The sequence below is a fragment of the Lacerta agilis genome, chromosome 2, assembly GCF_009819535.1.
Source record: "Lacerta agilis isolate rLacAgi1 chromosome 2, rLacAgi1.pri, whole genome shotgun sequence".
Lineage (NCBI taxonomy): Eukaryota > Metazoa > Chordata > Lepidosauria > Squamata > Lacertidae > Lacerta > Lacerta agilis.
Window position 1 is genome coordinate 83,763,708 of NC_046313.1, and position 20,338 is coordinate 83,784,045.

Here is a 20,338-nt window from a genome sequence, read left to right on the forward strand (position 1 = left end):
AGGGGGGAAGCAGTTAACTCCAGCAGAATAAACATGCAGATAGCACTGCCAGGTTCTGCTTCCCCAGAGGAAAGGGCTGTAATGTAGTGTGAGTGTGTTGGGGGGTGTGCAGCACCAGGCAAATACGGTTTTGTAGAGAGAAAAGCAGAACGGAGAACAGCTCAGAGGCAGCTACGATGGAAGAGGAATCCTATTCTAACCTGCATTTTAATGAGCCACATCTGCAGGCTTGCATTCCCTTTTTCTTCTTCATTTTGGTTTTTTTTTTTCAACTTGTAAGCTAGCCAGGAAAAGGCACTGTTTTTCTAGCATTATTTCTGCACTTCCTGACATGCTGGGCAGCAGATACTGAATAGATTTATCATCCTCTCGTCATTATATAAACGCCCAGTGAAGCTCCTGCTTCATTTGTCAGACCTAAACGGGAAGGGACTTGGGGAGCTGTTCCTATCAGAAATTGTTGACTTTTATTTACAAAAAGTTGCTTCTTTTTTATGTATAGAATTGTCATTTATTAGGCTACTATCCCACCCTTCTTTTAGAAAGGAGGAGGATCAGAGAGGTTCCAGCGATCCTGGGTCCAGGCACTAGTTAGCATCAGGTGCTCCCAACTCCATTCAAGGCACTCAGAAGAAGCACTTTCCTGGACGGTCCTCTCTGTAAGGACAGTGGCTGATAAGCTTTCTTCTTTTCCCATCTGAGTTCATTCTAGGAAACTGGTTCAAATCTAACTGAGATCGGCAGGCAAGTTACTATCTGATGGCAGGGTGTGAGCACTGAGCTTGATGGTTCACAATCCCAGGGCCTAGACATTCATACCACATTATCATCACCATGACTTTGGCAAGATAAATTTGCTACTTTGTGACAAACACAGTATATTCATACCTAGGACTCAGCTACACTCAATTCAGTTATATCGTTGTAACTCCATTGTAAACATGCAACACCAGATGGCGCTGTAGAGCACAAAATTTGTCTATGCAATTTTACATTGGGTTTTTTTCTTTTGTTATAAGAATCTAATTTATGGCTTATTTATGGTGGTTTTCTTCCTGTGTGTAGATCCAGCCATAGAGTTCATTAATAAGTTCTGTTTGGTGCTTCTGAGGTGGGGAGGACTAATGGCACGATACCAGCCCCTCCTCTGCATTCACTGTGTGCACCTGTTATCAACTGCTGATGGTGCTGAAAGGAGCCAATCTCTTTTGCTGTCTCTCTTTGCTGTGTCAGAAGGAGGGGAGTTGTCCTTCCAGCAGTGGCCTCTCCGTGTCACCAGTTGCCAGCAGGTGATAGAGGGGTTCGCTCTAAATTTTATTTCAGCTTATTATTAATCATCAACATCACAAGGTTCTGGTCTTTGATTGCTTTTATTTTGCATTGATGCAGGCTAATTGCTTTATGCAACTTTGTATTTATTAGTTGTTTCATTGCCTAGAGATCATGCTGATTAGGATACGCAGGACATAAATTTAATATGGTAAATGAGTAATTGTGCCTATAATCTTCTACCTTATAAATGGCGCAGTGTGCCTTCATTGTTTTAATTCTCTTCTGACATCTTAAGGATCCTTTCTTGAGTAGCCTGCCATAGGAGGTCATGCGTAAGAAGTGTCCTGACTCCATGACTCACTCATCCTTCTTGACTCTGGGCATGAATTCCTGATAAGAGGAGCTTTTGTTGTGGCCGCATCGTTTCTCGTCAACTCCAGACTGGGAGATCAGGCTGTAATAACAGAATTATCTGAATTGGGGAGTGGAGAATCAAAACATGGACCCCACGAATGGCAGGAAATCAAAAATCTGAGACATTGTCTCTGGAATGAAGATGACCCTCTTGGCTGAAGATAAAATATCAATGAGATGAAGAACTGCCAGCTGCTACTGAATAGGGTGGTGGCGGCGGCGGAAATACATCCCCTTCATGATGGTTGTCAGCTTGCATTTTCTGTTGCTCTAAGGCACTCCTAAATTCCTTGCTGCTAAAAAAGAAAAGAAAAGATAAAGGGGGTCAGGGCAAGCAGGGATAATAATATTCCATTTATGATGAATTGCAGCTGAATGACTGAAAACAATAGGATGTGAGAGATGAGAGTGAAAGAAATCCTTGCAAAGCGCAGAGCTCCAGCATCAATTGGGATTATGCAAGAAAGACAGAGTTTAGCTCTCTTTTCTGTGGGAGCATTCAAAATAATTCAGAGGACACTTCCATTCTGTAAGTTCTTGAAAGTTAGCAGCCAAGCTCTGAAGTCCTAAGAGGAACTGAAATGAGGCTGGAGCTAGGATGGTGTATTGGGGTACACCAGGGTGAAGCCAGAGATGTCCACAGTTCGACTCCCTGCTTGCCCCACTTGTTGTGGGGAAGACTCTCACTTTGTACAGCAGACAGGCAGAAAAGGGGGGAAGGTGATGGAAACACGACAACTTGGCAATCCTAGCTGGGCTAGATCTCATAAAAAGAGAAAAAGATAGTCAATCAGAGGGAGAATTGATTATTGCGCCGGCATGGTGGGCAGGAAGCAAAAGGTTAGGCGCAAAGGAGATAAACAGTGGCAAAGCGATCAGGTGGGGGAGACCAGAGCAAGTTGTCTAAGCAGCCAGAACTTTACTGGCCTGCTTAGAATTGTCTCCTCTTGGCCAGTTGCCGAAATGAATGTATTTGTTATGAACAACTGACACCCCTGCCTGCCTTTTCCAACAAATCCATTTTTACAGTAGTCCGTTGCCCCCTTCTAGTCAGCAGCGCTGTACATCTTTTGCTCTGAAAGAGAGCTGAGGAAACTGCTCCCTTCTCATCCCAGAGCTTCATTTCTCAAGCAGAAAGAGGCCATGAATTTTGAAAGATACTCGGGAGCCCAGTGTGACTTTCATGCTCTTTATTCAGCTCATAGTAGTGAGGAATGTAGTTCCCCCAAAACGTTTGCTTTATATACACTATTTACACAATGGGCCCCACGTGATTGGCTAATTCCGGGATACTCCTGTATGCCAATCAGAGTGTGGATTCACTTCCACCTGGAGCTGGATTGGGTGGCTCCTGCAGACCAATCAGACTGCTGCAATCTCAATCCTATTGTTCTGGGACCAATCAGACTGCTGCAATCTCAATCCTATTGTTCTGGGACCAGTCAGACTGCTGCAATCTCAATCCTATTGTTCTAGGACCAATCAAACTGCTGCAGTTTGGATCCTATTCAACTCAGTACATAACAAATTTAATCACAGAATTGCACTTTGATGTGGGAAGCGGAAGTTCCATATAAGGATAATTAGAACCCGTTGGGACAAGCCTATCGTACAATAAGCTTTGTTGCTGATGGATCGATATCCAGCAGCTCGTGGGGACCAAAAGATGGCAAAATAATATGAAATATGAAAGGCAGAACAATGAAGGAACAAATTTGCCATTTTAAAATGTAGCATTTTCTTTGTTGTTGATTTAATTTACAAAGAACCATATAGCACAAAAATGTTGTTATTGTATTGAGGAATGCTCTGAGCAGCTGGCATCCTGTTCTAAAAATATTCCTCAAATGATAACACCTCAACAGTTTCAAGGCCCTGATTGCAGCTTTCACAACTGGAAGGACTTCAGGAATTTTTCTGTCTCCAAATAAGTTGCTTGGTTCCAAGAGGGCAATGCCACTGCAGTGGTCCATAATAATGTGCTGTATGGTTCTTTGTAAGCCTTGCTGAAACTTTGCAACTGTTTACATTGTTTTGTCTACCTTATTATAAACACCTACTTTCACTGCAGTGGTTGACTATGCTTTTGGGTTTGGCCGTGGTCTTTCCAAAGCCTTCTCTGACATTGATTTCTCAGGTGATGGCTAAGAGGAAGGTTTGTGTCAGTACCCAAAGACACTTCTTTCTTCTGTTAAGAGACACAAGAGACTGTAAACCACCCTGTGATCCTTGGATGTAGGGCAATGTCTAAATCATCACCACCATCATAAGGCGAATACAGAAATCAGGGGTTGTGTTGGTTTCAGTGGGTGTCCTTAGGTATTTCATGCCATCAGCAAAGCACCAGAAATTAAAAGCAAGCAAAAGATGTAAAGAAATGCTAGTCCACATACACATCTTAGACTTTTCTTGGTGGCACCTAAAACCACAAAAAACTGTTAGCTCTAGGTGCAACAGTGAATAGGAAAAATATTGTTTTGTGCATGCGCGCCTGATACCCAACTTCAGGTATTGATTTCAGGATCATGCAACTATTTGGGGCTCTTGGATTTTTGAACTTCAGAAGAGGAAATCTCAGTCCCAGATATATTCTCTCAGTGGCTTTTGAATTCATATTGAATTTCAGTGCTTCTCTACCAACAATGGAATGGTGCTATCTGAGCTAAATAAGCTTGTCTGTTAGCCTTTGTTTCCATTAACCAAGCTCAGGCAGGCACGTGGATTGAGTAAACTTGGTCACTGGGCTTTAATTCTGTCCATCGAAAGAATGCTGGGCACCTGTGCTAAACAGAATGGGCTGTTTGCACATGGTTCCATTCCTCGGGGGAATGTGGACAGCTGGCCGGAAGGGGCCTCTGTTGTTTCTCGTGCCTCCATTGATCAGGGAATGTGTGAACACCTGCACTGGGCAGCCTAGGCTGAGCAAATTGCCCATTGCTCCCAGGAGCAAGGGACACCTCCAGTTTGAACCCTGGGCCACTTGCAAATCAGTGCCCTCTAAAGAGATGGGAAGATGATGGGGGAAAGAACAACGAGGCGATGTCAATGGAAGCCCTGATAGAGCTGCAGACCATAGCTGTCAACGTTTCCCTTTTCTTGTGAGGAATCCTATTCAGAATAGGGAATTTCCCTTAAAAAGGGGGAAAAGTTGACAGCTATGCTCCAGACAGAGTGTGTTGTTGCCCAAAACCCAGGATGAGAGAACTCAGAGTACTTTTGCTGACAGGACTCAAGACAAAGCAAAAATAAAGGTTTCTGAATCTGCAAAGTATTATCCATGAATAGTAGCTTTGAAACTAATGTAAACAGTGGTTTTTAGCATTCTGCCTTGAGGGAACAATTGTCCCATTGACTTTTAAGCTGTCGTGAAATTCTTCTGTTCTAACAGGGAATTCTCAGCACCCTCCCTAAATCACAATTCCTAGGATCCTTTGGGGGAAGCCATGTGAGTTAAATTGCTAGAAAAACACTATAAATGGGCCACATAGCTAAATAAAACCTCTGTTGATCACATGTGAAGAACTCGACTTCACTGTAGATTGTTTCCTCTCTCACTCTCTCTGCTTCCAGGTGATCTTTCGTGCCTTAACTCCTGCTAACAAGATTGAAGACCCATACGGTCCTGAAGCACAAGACCTCATGAAACTCACCAATCTGCGGCTCCTCTTATTAAAGAGACAAGAGTGTCCTTGCCAAGGCTCAGGGCTTCTGGAGAAGCCCCACAGATTCTCCCATTATGCCATCTATGACCTAATTGTCCGAGGCAGCTGCTTTTGCAATGGCCATGCGGAAGAATGCCATCTTGCCAATGGGACGGTTGTTGTGGACAACATGGTAAGTGTTCAAGTTATGCCTTCTTAAAAACAACATAAAACAACCCTGCATATCTAGTGCATTAGATTTATCCTTTTGCATGGCTAATAGACCACAGATTGTTGAATGTGGCCACAGTGAGTATCTCCAAACAATTAAAATACCTGTTTCAGGCTTCTCTGATCAGAACTTAGGCCCGGCTCAAATGTTGCCATGGCGACAGGCCTGCTGCAGAACTTCCACACAACCAGGCTCTATCCCACAGTGATAACGTTTATTTTATTATAGCTTTTGGCACCCTACCTTTAAGGATACACATCTTTTCAGTGTTGAGCACAAATGAAGTCAAATCAGATATTAATAAAATCACAATAAAAAATAATATAGCCAAGGCAGTAGGCCCTCTGGTCGTTGGTGGGGTCAGTCTAGCTAGAGTAATCTGAACAATTCATCTACTGCTGATACCTTCCTGTAGAACAGGCTTCCCTAACCTGGTATTCTCCAGATGTTTTGAACCACAGCCAAGACAGTCCCAGCCAAGACAGATGCAGTGACACATCACCTTTATCCAAATTTCCTTTAGCGTGGGATGGGATGGGATTGTTCTGCACATGCAAATTCCATAAGAGTTACCAGGGTGATATACCTTGGTACTTGTTACTTGTGCAGAAAAGGACAATCATCACAGGATAGCAACTCTGTTCTAACATAATGTCTCAATCCCATGGAATATCTGGTGAAATTGAGTTGGAGAGATGCCCATGTGGCTTTAAAGTTGCAGTTCTGCAGTTATGAATGAAGAGCTAAACATCTAAGAGGTGTGCTTTCATTATTCCTGGCCATACTCAATGTATGTGAAGTGTTAGATTTAAACTATTAATATTTAAACACTGATGAAATACTAACAATGCACTGGGCACTGGATATTTCAAATAATTCCCTTTTTTGAAATGAAGGAAGAAAGGAAAGAAAGAAAGACCTGGAGGGAATGTTAAATCCTCTTCTGATTAACAGCGGCTCTCAATTCCAACCTTATTTTGGCCTCTAGAGAAATGCCAGATTTGCAAGGAGTCTGGGAATTAGTCGTTTTTGGGATAAGCTGGGAACAAGTTTATAATTACATCTAAAACAAAATGACAGAATGAGGGCAAATTTGCAAAGCTCATTTGGGTTTTGTGACTTACATTTACCTACATGTTCCAAAAAAAATTGTAAGAACCCTTTTCTCAGTGTTTATCTTTCCCAGCAGTTTAAAATGAAGTTGATTAAAATGGGTTTGGCAGGTGATGGATGAAACTAGCAAAAGGCCTATTGCTGTGTCAGGTGGGACGCTTGGAGAGAGAAGCAGCGCTAGTGCTAAGGCCTTCTAAGCCAGGGGTTGAGAAGAACCTCATGCCCACGAAGCCCCTTTGGCCTATCCACGCCCACCTGCCAATCCCCTGACACCATACATGGAAGACCGTTTAAAAACCCAACAGAAATTAACTGGACAAAATAAATGCAAAAATAAGAAGTGACATAACAATAACTAGGAGGGAGCCAGATAGATCTTTTGGGGGCAGGTACAGCCTGGGCACATCCATGGACTAATGCCAAGAGTAGCCACCATGGACCTGTTCAGATGTCATTGGACTACACCTCCCATCAACCATGACTGTTGGCTGGGGTTGATGGGAACTGCACTCTAGCAACTTCTGAAAGGCATCACACTGGCTACCCCTGGACTTAGGCCCTCCTTATAGATCTTTTAGTTCAGTCCCAGCCTCCCTCCACACCCACCCTTACTCACATGGGGAAATATGTACAAAGCACCAAGGAGAGGTTTGTGCGGGTTTCTCCTAATGGGCTCTAGCAGTTTCCCCTATACCTGCTGCTCACCTCTCTGCTTTTCCCAAGGTGATTTTACTTGTCCTTGAGAGAAGAAAGGAAGGCAGAAGAGAGAGGGGGTTTTCCCCCTCAAGCGTTACAGCTGAACGCTTGGAGAACCCCTCAGGGGTTTCCGAGCTCCCAACTTTAATGTTTCTGGGGCACAATTAATTTTTGGGGTAAACACAAGATTGCTTCCCCATCGCTCCTGCTGATATGGTTTGCAGCTCCCAGAACCTATGTGAGTAAATCTGTTAGGCCTCAGATTGCCAGAGGCCAAAGGAGAACTTCCCTAGAACCAAACATGGAACAGTGTCCAAAGAGCTTTTGTCATGCACACACAGTTATTATACAGACATGACCTCCTGCCATGCTTACTATAAATACAAATCAGGCAGCAAGAAATATCAGGAGTTTATTTTTTATTTTTTATTTTTTATAAGGAATTTATTGGCTTTTGCAAAACAAAGAACAACAAAACACATACACAAACACAAACACAACAATCAAACCATAATAAAAACAAATACAAATCACACCAATAATTCTTTTTCTTGTTTACACAAAAAAAAAGTTTTCTTGTTCGAATCTATACTAGGTGACTTCCCCCGTTTTCTCTCCTTTGGTTCCAATTCTAATTTACTTTAATAACTTCTCATCTCTGAAATTAAATCATTCAAAAATAAAAGCTAAACATACTTCTTAAAATCTAATTTTTACTTCAAAATAATCTATCACTTCTTAACTCAAATCAAATCTATTCCAATTATAACTTCATAATAATTAATAATATAACTTCATAACACAACATATTACTTCTTATATCAAATCATACATCTTCTTTCACTTAAACTGCTGCTAATAAAAACTTAACATATCTCTTCAATAATTCAAATCTTAAATTCTTAACACACTGACTTCAGGGTACCATAATAAACCATCCTGATTACATTTTAAATATTCTCACCCTATCCCTTTTCTAACCATTTTCCTTCGCCATCTCTGGTTTTCCCCCCAGAAATTTCTCCATCTCCCTCCAAAACCATTGTCCAGAATGTCTTCTTTTTCTGTAAGTCCACAGGTCCAGACACAATCTATAAATGTCCTTGCAGGGTGCTTCAAATCATCTTCTTCCGGCATCTCCGTTTCAAAGTTCCATTCATCTTTCAATTGTAGATTCACAAATCTTCTTCCCATCATTTCTGGGCTCTCACCCCAGAAATTGGATATAAAATATTTTCCAACCCTGTGTCTCTCACACCAACAGGATTGTTCAGCTTCTCGGAGTTGTGCAGCCTCTATACTTGGTTTTTCCAATACTTTCTCAAGTTCCCTTGCAAGATTCCTTTCCAGTTTAGCGAAATTCTCCAAAGTCTTCCCTGTAGCATATAACATTTTTTCAACATCCTGGCTCAGCAAAAATAATTTCTGGTTTAATAATTCCAATTTCAAAAAAATAATCCTTTGTTCATGAGTCAGTCCTGGATCCAGAGCCAGTTTAAAAACGAAACCAAGCATGGTAGAAGTAGGCATAGGGTATCAAATTTCAGTATTTTTCCATCTTTAACAAAAAGTTTCAGCAGCCATTTCCCCCGGAGTCAGGGTGAAAAGATTGCATTCCAACCACTTCAAAAAGAGATATTTCCACAACTTTAGCACCCCCAAAAGGGATTCAGCCAGTCTCACTTATTAAAAAAAAACATACCATTGAAACTTTGTATCCACTACTGCAGCAGCAGTCATGAAGGGAAACAGTTATTTTCTTCTTTGAACAAAGGGAGGAACGGGCTTCCTGTTTAACGTTCCTCCCGGAGTGCCAAATGTCAATCAATTTAGATCCAATTATTCCCGTACTCACGGCCTGCGGGTTTCTTCTTATTTCCTTCAAAATCAGGTAGAACGAACTCGCTCATCGCAGGCGGCGGCGGCCGCTTCGCCGGCCCGGTTGGGGCATACCTCCACAGCCCGGCGCCATTGCCCCTTCACTCCCTCTCCCCCTTTACAGGGGGAAAGGGAGAAGGGTTCAGCGCCATAGCGGGCTCGCTGGAGAGCCCATGCCGCGGGACGCTCGACCCGCGCTTTAGCGGAGCCCCGCTGTGCGGTAGCGGGGCTCCAACCCCCGGGCCGGCCTGAGTCGTTTCGCTGCCGAAACGACCCACGACCGCCCGCAATGGCGACCTCGCCGGAAATATCAGGAGTTTAAACAACGGGAACTAAAATAAGGCAAATTGGTGGCTTATTTTACAGAGGAAAGGCCTCTATTTTGAAGGCCTGACAAAGGACAGTCTTATATTTGGAGTTGTCCTCTGCTTGAAGAGCTGTCCACTCCAAATCCGGTTTAAAGATCAGGAACCATAAAAAGGGAGGGTAGCCGTGTTGGTCTGCCATAGTCGAAACAAAATAGAAAATTCTTTTCAGTAGCACCTTAGATACCAACTGAGTTTGTTCTTGGTATGAGCTTTCATGTGCATGCACACTTCTTCAGATACCTGAAGAAGTGTGCATGCACACAAAAGCTCATACCAAGAACAAACACAGTTGGTCTCTAAGGTGCTACTGAAAATAATTTTCTATTTTGTTTCATAAAAAGGGAGAGCAAGAGACCTGGAGATGCTTCTCAACAGTCAGCCACACTGGGTCAGCAAACAGAGCAGGCACATTAAGTTCCCTGATGTCTTTGCCACAATGGTGAAATGCATTGTATTTCTATTTCAATAACAATAATTACTATTTTTACTCACTTTTTTGTGAAGGAAATCCCCCCCCCCCCAATTTCTCTCAGCAGTGCATGAACTGGTCACTCTAGACACCAACATACCCTCCAAAATTTCTCCAGTGAAAATAGTGATGCCCTATTCCATAATGATGAAGACGCCCCAGTCACTCTGGGCGGCTTCCAACATGTATAAAAACATAATGAAATATGAAACATTTAAAAAAACTTCCATATACAGGGCTGCCTTCAAATGTCTTCTAAAGATTGTATAGTTATTTATCTCTTTGGCTCAGGGGCCACGTAACTCCGTGCGTTCCAATATTTCTCTGATGAAAATAGGGACGTGCTAAGGAACAGCGGGACATTCTGGGATCAAATCAGAAACTGGGATGGCTTCTGTAAATCTGGGACTGGAAAATAGGGACACTTCGGGGGGGGGGGGGTCTGTGCCAGTCAACCCTTTGGTTTTTCAAAACAGACAGGGCATTTCGTGGGAAGAAAGGGGAAAGAAGTTCTGAGTTACAAATTTGTATCAGGGCCAAAGAATTCATGCTTTAGCCATGGCTCATGGTTATCAGCTGTGCAGTGTGGGCCAGAAAAACCGAAATGCATAAGGTTCTTGCATGACAAGCATTTGAATCAGAGCTTCGGGTATGTGTGGAGGGAGGGAAATGGAAAGAAAATTACACATTGCAATGAAGACAAGGATGGTTAGGGAAGTAATGATAACTAAAGCCCCTCACCCTGAGATATTTAGCCCATTTAACCAGAAGTGAACAACACCAATTAACAGCTGGACTCTGCCAGTTTCCTTGTTTGGCTCTCTAAAGAAATCTAAAAGCCAAAGTAGTTTAAAATACTTTAATCTTGGTGAGACATGACATTACAGAGTCCAGGATTCCTTTCACAGTGTAGCTTTATATACCTCTAGGTTTTTGTAATCTTGCCTTGCTCTCTTCTGAGGTGTAAATTCCTTGCTTCCATTTCATTGTTTTAGAAGTCAGGAGGGCAAATAGCAACTGTATGAGTTCCACAATATTTTAAGAAAAATTCTGAACCACCACAGCCCTGGCATAAATCTAGGATTCACCCCCAGTATCCTAGCAACAAAGGATGTTATTAAACTCCACCCACAGGAAATATGGGTCCACTTAAGGAATGAGTCGATAAGAGGAAAGCAAACAGCTAAATATGCAAGTGTTGAAGCCTCACAAGATGAATAACACATTAAATTAACGCAGCTGGTTGAAGAATAAACATACTGCCCAAGAGAAAACACATTATGGCCCACGCTTTTGGCACAGTGATTGTAAACCTTACATGGATTTCTCTTTTATATTTTCCTCTAAATGTTGTGCCACTAAATGACTTCATCCAGCATGAAATTGAATTGTTTTGTTTAACTAAATTCATGAATTCCCCATTTCTCAGAATTTAATAGGAAGAATACATCCTGATACATTAACACTTTTTTTTTTAGAATGAACTTTATGAGTTTTCAGCTTGTTTTCTTGAATGTGGAAAAATACCTCCCATTTTTGTTGCTGGTTCATCTTTGCCTTTACTCTGAAGTTTCACTTGCAGATGTTGTCATTTGATCAGATTGGATGTCATGGCCTGCTGGATTTTGTCATCTGTGTTGCATACAGTGCATATGTCGTGATTTCTGCATCCTTGGGACTGGATCCAATGGGTTTAAGTTTCAGGATGGTAGATTTCTGATAGACAGTAGGAGAAACATCTTGGCAGTAAGAAAAGTTTGGCAATGGAACCGAAGGTCTTGAAGTAGAAGGTGGTCAGGCATCTGTTGGAGATGCTCCAGCTCTGAATTTCCTTTATTAAGCTGGCCCGTACCGTCTCTATGATTCTTTGATGTCATGGGACACACATAAATAGAATCACATAAGTGGCCACAGCCAATAGCATTAAATAGCAGTGGATTAAGCTGTGGATTGTTTGTTCATCCAATAGAGGTTGTGTGTGTTTTTTAAAGAAGTTCACAAATTGTTGCAAGTCAGGGTAATTATTCATACCACAGGAGCTCTCCAATAGGTAGCTTGTGGCATTTGTGCAGCAATACATTGCAGATTTGAGTGCAAGGAAGGTGTGATGTCCTCACTATAGGACTATTGAGATGTTTGAACCTACTACAAAAAAAATGAGTAACAACTTTGCATTCATTGTGCAAAGACGCCATAGTTTGTACATAGATATAATGGATCATGACAGTCAATGACAGCAAAAAAAGGGAAAGGGTCTCATATCGGAAGCAGTAAACAACATTATAGAATTTCATATAACCAGTCCTTAATAAATAAAAAAATAACCTAGTCTATAATCTCACTTTTGATGGCACAAGCAAGGTAATCACTTAGTTTTGTTGACGTTTATATACCAAACAAAATGGACAAAAGAGAGTATAGTATCATTATTAAAGATACAAAACACCCCTTGAAATCAATGACTGGGATGTCATGGAACATATTTTAAGCAAGCAAGAACATTGCTTGTTAAAGATATTTAATATATCCAAGGTTGGCTCTGAAGGAAGTGGTCCTCCCCCTGTCTGAAGTTTTGTTCTGTTCCCTCTCGTAATCCCACAACCAACTGAATTTGTACACTATCTGATCTAAGCTTTGCCAGTCTGTGTGACCTCCAAATACCACAGGAGCTACTGTGTGTTGTAGCTTGCAATTCACCAAACATGTTTTTATTGTGAGGGAAGTTTGGCTGTATATGCCACTTAGCTGACTAACCCAAGAAATAAAGAGACATTCAGCTTGTGGAATGATTCAGACTAGTTTCTGCTAGGGTGAAAAGACTCTGAGTTGTTATATCTGAAAAGTTGCTCACATAAACCTTTGTCCATGAAGAGGAAACTTATTTGTTGCATGAAAATACGTGTAACACTGGGTTTTTGTTGTTGTTGGGAAAAGCATATTCAGAAGAAGATTTTTTTAAAAAAAAAAAAATCAGTGGAAATGTAGCAGTTGGTAATACAGATTTTAAACCCTTCCTCTGGTGGCTGTTTTCCCACTCCGGATCACCACCTTCCTCAGACTGCTTTTCTTCCCACGGGAATCCAGATTAATTATAAATGTGCATTTGATTTCTATCCGGAACAGGTGGAAAGCAGCTGGAAAAGTCTTTGTTAGAAAAACCTGCTACCTACATATTAGCCTGGTAAAAGAAGGACGGTAATGGCTCCTCATGATGTTCTTAACAACCAGGTGTAGCTTTATGCCTTATTACAATGTGTGAACAAACCCCAAACAAGGACCAAGTCCTTATAATTGTAATGAAAATGATAGGCACCAGAGTCACAGTAGTGTGGCTGAGTAAAAAAAGTATGAGTTCTTCTTTGGCAATTACTCGTAGCCGAGCAAGATTGTCTTTCATGAACATGATCTTAACAGTGAGTCTGTAAGTGACTGTGGAGGCCAATTCTGGATCCACACATCCTTCCACAGTGGGGACATAGGTTTCCGGGCGGGAGTTGATCACGGTGAGGGTTTGCCAAACGTGCCTTCTTCTTAGCTTGTTTCTCCTTTTCGGCCTGAGTTTGTGCTTCCATGACACCTTTGGTAAAGGCTGTTCTCCAGTTGGAGCACTCACAGGCCAGTATTTCCCAGTTATCAGTGTTTATACTACATTTTTTAAAAGATTTGCCATGAGAGCATCTTTAAACCTCTTTTGTTGTCCACCAGTATTTGACTTTCCATTCTTGAGTCAGGAATAGAGTAGTTGCTTTGGAAGACGATAATCAGGCATCCGAACAACATGACCCATGCAGGAGTATACCCAAGGCTAATATCTGTGTCAAGCTGGAATTGGGGTGGTCCATCCATTAGCAGTTGCAAGGTTACAAACAGTTACCAAAGTCATTTAGTCCAAACAGAAAAGAAAGCAAATGACCAACAATCTTAATCAAAAACAAAAAGCAAAGCAAAACCAGGGCATAGGAGAAGTGAGAAGCCATATTGTGGCCATTTGGCTGCAAAGGCAACCAGATACCAAGCAGAAGGTCCACTCCAAAAGAGCTATCAAAGCCTGGAAAGCTATATAGAAGTTTCAGCTAATAAGAAGGCCAAGTCAAAAACTAGATCTGAAGTAACACATGGACACATTATGCCCAGTAATGTTTGTATGCATCCAAAGATAGATAGATAGATAGGCACAAGTCTTTGAAAGATAATATAGAAAATGAGCCCACAGACTTAAATTTGTGCTTTTTAACATAGTGGGTCTGTGAAACTAAACATCCTTCTTTTGCCCTGTCGCCATTCCATACATTGGAATCAGAGCCCAGATTCACTTATTATCTTTCCTAATATTAACTTTTAGGCAAACCCTCTTATTGCCACCCTTAGCTCCTTCAGGAACAAAAGTGAGATATAAATTGATTAAATAAATATTCAAAGGAATGTCTGGGGGACATTTAAAAGGGGACTGGTTTGATTGCTTTACCGCTTGGCTACTGGTGGGTTTTTGGTTATTTTAATCATTTAATTGCAACCTTGTGGCTACTTTCATCTCCTGTGGAAAATCAGCACTAATCCTGCCGGTAGAGAGACATCTGATTGGAAACACTTGTAAAGGCTAATAAACTGGTTTAATTGGCCTTGTGTCTTCATTAAAGGATTTTTTTGCTATTAAACACATTTTTTAAAAAAGAAAGAAAGAAGCAATCAATTTAGTTTGGAACAGTCAAAAGACATTGGAAACAAGAATTGTTCTACAATCTTCTGGAATGACAAAATGTAAAAAACTTGGTGGGTTATACAGTACCTAGATTTCCCCCTGTTGTACTCTTCAACTAATGTGTTGTATCAGAGGTCATTGTTACCTGTTGCTTTTCTCTGCAGGTGAATATGACTGTGTAGAGGTCAGGCACAGGAACAGAACAAGCAGCCCCAACCCTGCTTACACACATACACAACACCATTACTGAATATCTGTGCAGGACTTCAGATAATGCCCGATTCTTGAATATGTAAACAGGCCCAAAGTTTCCCTTTCATTAATCTGTGTTAGAAGACAGGAGCTCAGGTAACACTTCCATCCTGTCCTACTGAATATGCTTTTTCACCTGGAAGAAGTTGTTGCCCAACTGCCGGGCAGGTGAGAAATTTTATTGGTTTGCATGAAACCCTGGATGAATTCTTGCCCATTCCTTGGGGCCTGCAAGTGACTTGCTGATGATGATATTCAAATCTCTTTGTGTCCAAAATTGCTTTGGCAGCAGTACAAAGTGAACATCTAGCCAAATGACAAACATTTTCAGTGAATCGGCAACAGATGCCCAGTTCTGGAAAGGTTCCAGTACCCAAACTTCAGTCAATGGGACCTGCCCCCGCCCCCATAAACTAATGACAGCCAAGAAATAGCACCAATGGTAGCAACAACAGTAGGAATCATCAGCAGGATAAAAGAGGCTAAGTGGAGAAACACAAGAGGAAGGAAGGATAAGATGAAACCAAATGGAAACACAAGTCTGCGTCACAATAGCCTGCGTCACAAATGTTCCAGCCAATGTGCTCCTTCCCACCCCCACCCCCACCATGAAACTGTAGTTTCCATTCCTTTACCATCATGATTATGATGGCTGGGAACAAAAGGAATTCTTGATTGAGGTCCAGAAATCAAAACGTTGTGACAAGAGCAGATCACAGGGAACACATTAATCCTCTTCTTGCTCAATTCCATTTGCTGCCAGTTAGCTTCTGGGGATTATTCAAGATGCTGGTTATTATCTACCAGCAAAATGCCTGTCGTTATGGTGAGTGTGTGTGGAAGGAAGGAAGGACATGCATATTTCAGGGACATCATGGGTGGAGAGCACTGGGTCTCTGCTTGCCTTGACCCCAGCAGAAGCCATATATAGAGTAGGGGCCTGACACCATCTGCATAGCCCTTGCATCTGCTAAGCCAAATACTGGTTCTGTTTCTTGGGTGCTCTAAGCCAACCCCCCAAAAGTCAGAGGGAATCTGATAGTGAGTGGGGCCAAGGCCCCAAATGGGCCGGGCTAGAGTTTACACATGTACATATATGCTAAAGCATACCCAGGGATGACCTGTCCTTTTTTGCCGCCTGAGGCAAAGTGGGAAGGTGCTGTCCCCATCCCCCCCAACCATGCCTGTTGAACCAGCGCCTCACCTGCTGGGGTCACATGGTTGCAGCGGTGGCTTCCAGTAGGATATCATAAGATCTTGCTGAACTCTTTTGAGAGCTCTGTACAATCTCACAGTATAGAAGTCTTGTTCAGAAAATAGACTAAACCCATGTAGCTTGTGGGCTGGGCCTACTGCTGTTACCCCGCCTCCCCACATCCCAGCACTCAAACATAAAAAGAAATCTGCCAGATTAGACCAAGTGTTCCCACTTTTCCTGCTGTGGCAAACTTCAGTGATCCTTGGATGAAGTGAGGTATAGAAATTTAATAATTAATATTTATAATGCTGTTAAGTATAAATTGTGTAGGAATGTTAGTCCTATCAATGCTGCCAAATTGCTTCCCAATTTTATATCACCTGCAAGCAAGCAAGCAAGCAAGTAAGCAAAGAAACAAATATTGTTTTTGTTTTTTAAAGCCACCAGTTCTTCATCCAATCAAAAAGATACAGGAATATTTCTATTTCAAAGTGTCTGTTATACCAGACATACAGAGGAATGAAGTCTGCATGGTTCTCAAGGCTGTTTGTTTGTTTTTTTAAGTGACTCATCTGGCTTAAAATGTTTTACTTCTGAATTAACCAGAAAGTCCCTAGCATTCAACAGGATTGATTCATAATTTTTTTCCTTGGCATTCAATTGTGATTTTCTTGTTTCTGTTTTATCCTATCCAACTCCCCCCCCCCCCAGTCCTGCACTTGGTATTAGGGATGGGGGAGAAATTTGATTCAGTTCACAACTGACAACAAACCTATCTGATTTGCACTTTCTGAAACAATACGCAAAATGAAACACATCCATCCTTTGAGATTCATACTGCTCTGAATTTTGCAGTTCTCCAGCCAAATGATGTGTACAAAAATGCATATACTTGGGTTGTTGCTGGCGGCATTGTCTGTCTTGAGAGACAATGGAGTGTGCCTTCAGGTGTGAAGTCAAGTCTCTGTGTTAGCAGCACCAAAGTGACCTCCCTAGGGCGCAAGACTGCGCAGTGTGTATGGAGGTCCTGGGCTGCCCAGACAACGACCCCCATCTCAGCCTTGCTGATGTGGTCCAAAGGAAAGCAGAGCAATACATTTGGCACCAGCTTGGCTGCAGGAGTTGCCGGAAGGAGGCCTATAAGGCACAAGTAGATAGTCATGAGAACAACACATGTAAATGCATTATATCAGGAAACTTTATTTTCTGTATAGTAGGCATAATTGTTGACAAACATGTATTATCCACCCCAAAATGCTGAACTTTTTGAGAGGGGTGGAATTGATTTAGAAATGTAGAGAACCAAACTTAAGATGGGAAAAGTGAGAAAATGAGAGAAACCAAAATCGACCCATCGACCCATCTCTGCTTGATATACAGTGGAACCCTGGGTTGTGCACACCCTAGGCTGTGGACGTTCGAGTTAAGAACGCCCACAACCCGGAAGCGTTTCCAGAGCGCATGCGACCCCCATATGCACAGAACACTTCTGCGCACTTCACGCATGCACAGAAGCGCTCAAATCGCACTACTTCCGGGTTTTGGGGTTGGGGGTATTCGCATTACACATGCCCATGTTACGTAGCACGATCCAGAATGGATCGCATGGTACAGTCCTACCTTGGATCTCAAACGCCTTGGCTCCTGAACAAATCGGCTCCTGAATGATCTAAACCCAGAACTGAATGATCTAAACCCAGAATTGGCTTCCTGCAGCCAATCAGAAGCCGTGCTTTGGTTTTCAAAAGATTTTGGAAGTTGAATGGACTTCCGGAACAGATTCCATCTGACTTCCAATGTATGACTGTATAACTTATTGGGTTTAAAGGAAGTCTTCACACACTGAGATACTCAGGTGACAGTTATTCAGTTGTTTTCTTCCTTCCTTCCTTCCTTCTTAAATTATAAGCAGGTTCGGGTTTTGAACACAGGCATTCTTCTACGATTCCCTAGAGGCTTCCTGTACATGTACAGTGTACTCTGTCCCCTCCATCCTCCCCTGAGGCTGACTACAGCCAAGTGCAGAGAGGGAGAGAAATGCATACCACGAAGTCTCTGCTCAGTCTTCCGTGAGGAGGCAGCAAACTGCTCTGGGCACAGAAAATCTGCCAGCTGGCTCTAGAGGAGCAGTGGCATCAGCCATGTAGCCTGTGTCCTCATATCTGATCTGAAGGGATTAGGAAAGAGGGAGAGAAGGGGGGGGGAATTGCTGTAGGGAGCTAGCTGGTGAAGGGTAGCAGAGAGCAGTGTAGAGGAGATGTATCTATAAATTTATTTTTTAAGAATACTTCTCACCTGCAACGACATGTATAGGGCCTTTCAGCAGATGAAACGCAATTGCCCCCCCCTTTTAAACACCACAGAGAACTGCCAGTGGCATTAGTAGCAAGATTAAAGGGATTTAGATTAGATTCATGCCTCAGTCAGAACTGAAATCTCAGGCTCCACTTTTGTATATAATATGCAATGAGGCAGAAGCATGGCTGCACGGCTACAACATTTGGTACCCCAACCCCATGTCCAAGAGAGGGCAGTGGAAGGAATTTAGGGGTGCAGGGGGGTGTTTGACGACTGGAAAATTGAACCCAGTGGGGCCCATTCAGTTGAATTTTCATTCATCTCACAACCAACACAGAGGGGGATGACTGGGAGTCCTCTTCCATATTTTAAAAATCACATTTGAAAACAAAAGAGAGAAAGACATTTGAAAATGTGAGGAAAAAAGGAAAATAAAGTGAACTAGGCTTTCAGCAATGAAAACGAATGGTACTTGAAGCAATTTCTCTCCCTTTGCAACCCCCACTAAATAATTATTTTTGGCTATCGGCGCCAGTGTGTGTGTCCTGCTAAAATCCAAGTAGGCTTGATCTCAAAGAGGTGGCCAAGCGAGAGCTAGTGACACACTTCTGCATTGAAGCATTAGGTGAGGATTGACATTTCTGCAGATTTTTCAGACCCTTGAGGTTTCATTTCTTCTCCTCGGAAGGAAGAATAGGTGCACATTTCTTTCAGCATGTCACCTGTAGGCCTGTAGCTAGGCCTTCTCCAGTAGGACCAGATCAGGCTGCTTCAAGAAATTGCCGCCACCATCCACCTTGGAACTGCCGAAAGAGGCTGTGGCCAATGGGGCCTGGAGCTTTGGGCTTGGGAAAGGGGCAGGAGGAGTCGCCATCCCTCTGTCCCTTCCAAATTTTGGACGTCCCAAGTGAAGAGGGTTCCAATGAGCAGCCCTTTGGGATGCAATGAATGCATGTTCTTCCACCAAAAAGTGCTTTTTAGCGCTTTATAGTTTTTCTGAATGTGTGTGTTGTTGTTTTCTTTGACAGGTCCATGGGAAGTGCATGTGCAGACATAACACTGCAGGACAGCATTGTGAGAGGTGCGCGCCACTGTACAATGACCAGCCATGGGAGCCAGGCGATGGAAAAACGGGGACACCAAATGAATGCAGAAGTATGTGGGTATGGCGAAAAGAGGGTAGAGATGAAGGGTTGCAATGTAATCCATCTTTCCACCCAGCAGAAAAGCCCAATAACAGCCAATTCATGGAGTCTGGATTTACGATGCTCCAGCGACAGATGGGGAATGGGATTGCCAAGCAACTGCCTGAAACTCCTTTCAGTCTCTCTCTGTGTGTGTGCATGTGTGAGCAAATGTGGTTGGCCTATGTGATATATTGTAAAATAGGGTACAAAGAGCAAAGCTCTGGTTTCCAAAGAAATTTTGCCCAAGCATTGCTTACTAGACTTTTGGCCTATGATGAGATCAGGGGGAAATATATAGATTTTTAAAAGTTCATCTGTTTCTCAGCAGGTACCATTGTAGATTTATTTATCTGTTATTATTATCTATTGGATTTATATACCGCCCTATACCTGCAGGTCTCAGGGTATTTAGAATTTAGAGCCTTTCTAGTTTTATTTCATTTCATCAAAGAGTAGTACTTCATTTCATGGTAAAGGTCCTACCATCGTTCCTCAGAAAATAATATATTCAGAATGGGTATGTTAGCTGAAATAGTGTTTGAAAAGAATACATTGGATAAAGCAAAACTCTAGTTACAGTAAGGTTTTTAAAATCAGAATTAAAGTGGCTCATCTCTAGAG

General features: G+C 42.3%; 1 protein-coding gene across 1 annotated transcript in view; it reads left to right on the top strand.

The window, feature by feature from the left end:
- Window positions 1-20,338, top strand: part of LOC117041845 (netrin-4-like) — a 49,639-nt gene that overhangs the window by 14,709 nt on the left and 14,592 nt on the right. The window contains exons 3-4 of the mRNA XM_033141086.1: window positions 5,257-5,520; window positions 19,559-19,685. Of these exons, the coding sequence (XP_032996977.1) occupies window positions 5,257-5,520; window positions 19,559-19,685 (391 nt within the window). The remainder of the gene's footprint in view (window positions 1-5,256; window positions 5,521-19,558; window positions 19,686-20,338) is intronic.